The sequence below is a fragment of the Pempheris klunzingeri genome, chromosome 8, assembly GCF_042242105.1.
Source record: "Pempheris klunzingeri isolate RE-2024b chromosome 8, fPemKlu1.hap1, whole genome shotgun sequence".
In the NCBI taxonomy this organism is placed as follows: domain Eukaryota; kingdom Metazoa; phylum Chordata; class Actinopteri; order Acropomatiformes; family Pempheridae; genus Pempheris; species Pempheris klunzingeri.
Window position 1 is genome coordinate 22,923,808 of NC_092019.1, and position 5,064 is coordinate 22,928,871.

General features: G+C 41.9%; 1 protein-coding gene across 1 annotated transcript; it reads left to right on the top strand.

The window, feature by feature from the left end:
• Positions 1–1,008: 1,008 nt before the first annotated feature.
• LOC139204878 (type-4 ice-structuring protein LS-12-like) lies at positions 1,009–2,450 on the top strand. Its single transcript, XM_070834899.1, has 3 exons — positions 1,009–1,060; positions 1,385–1,604; positions 2,186–2,450. Exons 1-3 carry the CDS (start codon positions 1,009–1,011, stop codon positions 2,448–2,450), a joined length of 537 nt encoding a protein of 178 aa, XP_070691000.1.
• Positions 2,451–5,064: the final 2,614 nt, after the last annotated feature.

The following is a 5,064-nucleotide window of genomic DNA, read 5'->3' on the forward strand; positions in this document are numbered from 1 at the left end:
AAAAGGACAGAATTACACACAAACACAGTACTTTGCCCTGAATGATTGAAAAACATGAAGCTGTTTGTGGAGTTGGTGCTACCTGCTGTTTCATGGTTATTTTGCACCTTTTTTGTTTTTCTTTCTTTCAGCTGATGTCCACTGTAATCAGTTACCGACAGTGTTTTATATCTGGAAGAATTCTTCATGTTTTTTTACTTCATTAAAAGTGGCAATACCTCAAGGAAAAATACTTCACTACACTACAAGTCCCAAATATGAATACAGCAGTATTAGTACACAAAAGTCATTGTACTGGATTGTTGCTGATGTATTTGTACACATTTTTTATTGCAGCTGCAATTCACTATGTTACATACTGAGTAGTTAAGTACATCATGTTTTAAAAGATGATCATCTGTTTTGTATGTAAAACCTTTGTCTTCAAAGAAACCAGTAATGGTAATCAGCTAATAAATACCAGTAATAGACTTACAAGTGCTACAATTAGCTTTGAAGTGCAGTGGAATAAACGTATGAGGGAACATAACACTGAAATACTCAAGCAAAGTACCTCAGAAACGTACCTAAAGACACAGTTAAATAAAGTAAAGTGAGGATTCATCAGGTCTCAGCAACCCACGCACACACACACACACACACACACACACACACACACACGGGGTGTACTCGGTGTCTTTCTAGTGACCGCTATCAAGCATGGATGTGCAGTGGACACAAAGATTGTTCTCCTCTTGTTCTTTACATCCGTGGTGATAAAACTCTGAGCAGCCGTGATTCACCCATCCTCTGGAGCTACAAAAGCCCGCCGCTCCCCGACAGAAGGCACCGTGAGTTAAAGTATGTCTCTTTGCTTTACTTGGTGGTGTTTCTCACTCTTTGTATGGCTGTGGGCTAAAGTGTATTCCTCATATTTCATCATATTTAATTGTGATTTCTGCATCTCAGTGTTGCCTGACTAACCCTTTAACTCTCTCCAGGCTGGTCTTGTTCACATCACCTGCAGCCATGAAGTTCTCCCATGCTGTCGCTCTTGCTATAGTGCTGGCTGTCGCTCAAGGTAAAACTCATTTCCACTGTTTGAAAATAACTGTATTTGATATATGTAATGTATTTTTAAGAACTGAACTAGGAACTGGACTGCTGCACAATTTGGAACACGCTGTATGCCATAAAGACTTAAGAGTTCGTGTTATAAGTTTTAAAAGGGTTGGACCTGGGTTTTAACACAACAGCTGAGAACTCATTCCTGTCAAACAGTCGTATGGCGTGTGCTTGTCCACCCTTCAGTCTGCTGAAGTGAAGCCTCCGCTTGTCCTGCAGTGTGTATGTTTTCATGACATTCAGCGGATTTAGATGAAGAGCAGTGAATGTGTGTTTGCAGGCGCTGAGGCCATGTCGCTGGTGAAGGGTGGTTACCACCAAAAGGGTGTCCACTACCAAAAGGGTGTCCACTACCAAAAGGTTGTCCACTACCAAAAGGTTGTCCAGTGTGAAGAGAGCGGGTTCAGCAAGCTCATCAATGACATGTGCGGCAAAATCTCCGAAGCCACCCACCACTTGGTGGACAAGGTGATGAACAATGAGGTGGTCAACAGTGCTCAGTAAGTAACAACCAGCAGAAAAATCTGCCTTCGTTTTCTTGCTTTCTCTTCGCTTTCTCATGTGTACTACTTGAACTACAACCTACACTGACTGCATTCTGTCTTTCAGCATTGTCCTATCTTTTGTGGGGAAGCAGTAATTTGGACTGCAAACTTGTTTTGACTTAATTGTAATAGCTATACATCAATACATGGAAGTTTACTCTTTTGAGTTTTGATATGTAGAAGATCTCACGTTTTACCAAGATGAAAAAGTCCTGTTTATGGTGGCAAAGGACACGTACGACACAAGGCTAAAGGCTAACCACCTCCTTGTACAAAAAGTGGGCTGTTTTTGAGATAAAAGTCACATTATCATGACCTATATAACCTGGACTGTATGCATGATAGATACACACAGTGTCCGCCGTCATCGGCCTGGCGTTGTAAGGATTAGAGGTCCATCATAGCTGTTTTTCTCCTGCAGAGTCATATAAATTATGAAATAATAAATTGTCAGGCAGTTTTAGTTCCATTTTCTTTATTAAAATACAAGTTTGAGTGAGCGGCAGCGGTTAACAGAAGACCTCTGCCTTCCACAGCTCTTTGATCAAGGACAGCAGCGAGAAGATCTGCGACCTGGTAGAGAAGGTCCATGCCGAGGCCACCGAGCTGCAGGATTGTGTGAAGCCCTACTTCACCAACATTGAGGACTGCATAAAGCCCCTGACCGACGACTTCATCGCTCATGTCAAGCCTCTGTCCGACTGCGTCTACGCCCAGGTGAAGCCTCTGTGCGACTACGTGGAGAGCCTCTTCCACGAGACCATGGACCAGGCCAAGCACATGCACTACGTCAAAACATAGCTTCCTTAAAGGTTCATCCAGGCTGCAGTAACACCAAAAAGAGCTACGGCTCGCTTATGGTTCTGCCCTAAATGCTTCACTGGTGTTTGTCTGTCATACTTTTAAATTGCTTTTTCATTCATTTTTTACTTACTTTTACTTACTTTACCACACCTTTGTATGAGTTTTAGAATGAGCTGTGTTTGATCTGCATTCTAAGCGCAGAGATTAATTTATGGAAAAGCATAAAGACAAGTAATAAAGTTGAAATGAAATGAACTGTAGCAGAATCTGATGAGAGTTACCAATCGAAGAGGAGGTCGATATCAACGTTACCTCTAACCTTCGGGTCATCTGTCTTTTCCATCATTTGTGGTTCAATATTCTGAAGAAGGCTGTCAAATAGGCCGCAGCCCAGTTCACAGTGTGGATAACATCAGGTTAATGAGATTAACCCAAATTCATGGATGTATTGATTTATAATAATTAACGTAATTCTCCATCAGAATGATAAGCAGAACTAATCTGATCCTATAAAAGCTGAACCCTTCTTGTTCCATCTATTAACTCACAACAACCTTTAAGCTCAGGGGAAAGAAAATAAAATCAGCTCCACCTCCACAAGAGAGCAAAATAAATAAATAAGCAGATTACCAACATATGCATTTTTATTTTTTAATTTACCCTTTGGACAGAGTTTAAGCAAATAAATATCCCAGACATACCTCAAGCACTGTCTTTTTTTAAATCCATTTTCTGTTAATAAAAGCTTTCCTAACAAAACACAACATGAGCAATTTACCTTAATACTTGTGAATGATAAAAGATTTGATCATTATTATTTCTATTTGGAACATCAGTCAAATCCCACCTGTTTCTGCATGCTGCCACGAGCCCCGCAGGTATGAGCCAATTCAACTGAAACCAAAATGATTTACTGTCAGCTGCTTTGTTAAACATCTGCTGTGCTTAAAGGTAGAAATACCCAATTCCTTTCCTATCAGGAACTCGACAATTTAGTGATGCTATGGATTGGTAAAAGTATTTCCATACTCTGGAAGAAATGCCACTTCTATCAGTCATCAGTCCTTTCTGAGCACATGTTCTCACTGTGAAGGATAGCTGATTAAAGATTAGTGCCCGTTAATATGGCAGATTCTCACCTGAAATTGTGCGACTTGACCCCGTTCGGACTTGAGTGTATCACTGCTTGTCCTTCTATGAAGGCAACTGGAGCATGTGATGCTTTTTAAAAGGACTATTTTATTATGCCACTACTCAAAGGGAAATTAAAGCTCAGTGAGAGGAACTCTACAGACCTGTCTTCAGTTCAAGCTTGTGTCTCAAAGCAGTGAGGGAGACAATGACTTGTTGTCAGTTTAAGCACAAAACAACAAAATCACTAGTCTTCCATGCCGCTATGGACTCTCATCCAGGCAGTGAAGGCTGCCAGATTTACCTTTGAAAGCAGTTTTCACGCCAATTAAAACATCACTGGGATTTTGAACGAAGCTTACTTGGAACTGTTTAAATAAGATAAATTAATAAACTCTTATTAATCTGACACTGTGTACTGCTCCCAGGGCTGTTGCCAAGCTACAAGCCATACTCAAGGTGGCCTCCTTGAGCTGGTGTGTGATCCTCCAGATCCTCCTGCGGAGACCAGGGAGGGCTGAAGGAGCTGCTTTACAAAACCTCCATGCCTCTCCTTCAAACCAAACTTTCCTCAGCACTCAAACCTCTCAGTTGAAGGCCGGAGCCTGTTTGTCGCAGCAGATCTGGCAGTCCCGAGTGGCCTTCTCCTTGTGCTTGTACAGATTAAAGGAATTTGTTGGCAGCCTGTCAAGAAACCAAGTGAAAAACAGTCTCGAACTCACCCGCGAAGGAAAAACACACTTCAAGAATAGATGAACACGTTCCCCTGTGCAGGTTATTATTTCAACTGCTGCAATTATCTTTGTGCGACTACTTTGTTATCTTCCCACCATTTTTCATATGTGAGAACAGGAATCACAGCGAGCACCTCATCTGTATCTACTGGTGTTAAATATTTAGCTCCTTTTTGCCACTACATTGTATTAATAAACAAATATGTACATTTCCTATCAACAGCATGCAGCTAGTCTACCTTGAAACATGAAAACAACAGCTTAGTGTGAACCTGTGGAGGGCTCAGTGCCTGAGATCTGATGTTCTGGATGAAGGACGAGGCCGGGGGAGGGATGGAGGTGAAGCAGGGCCGACATCGGGGTTATCTGCCGGGACAAACTGTGTGATCCAAGGCTCGGTACAGCCGGTGACAACCCTGCACGTTGGAACAGAGAGAAAACACCAGTTGACAAGCTGTCACTCAGTCCCTGTGGTGTGTTTTTATGGACTGACGTCAGTGTCCATCAGTTCAGTGTCAGTCTGATTCAGCTGTCAATCAGCGACCGCCGCTGCAGCGAAGCAGGTGAGCGGTGAAAAGGAAGGATACTCTTTTCAGAATTTTAAAGCTCTGCTGGAACAGAATTAATGTATTTGTTCAGTTTAGATAATAATTATAATGAAGTTCATACTGATTGAGGCAGAAGTCTCACAAGGCATATAGTTATGCTTCACAACAGGGTAGTGCCAAAAGTCACAGTTCAAAGTG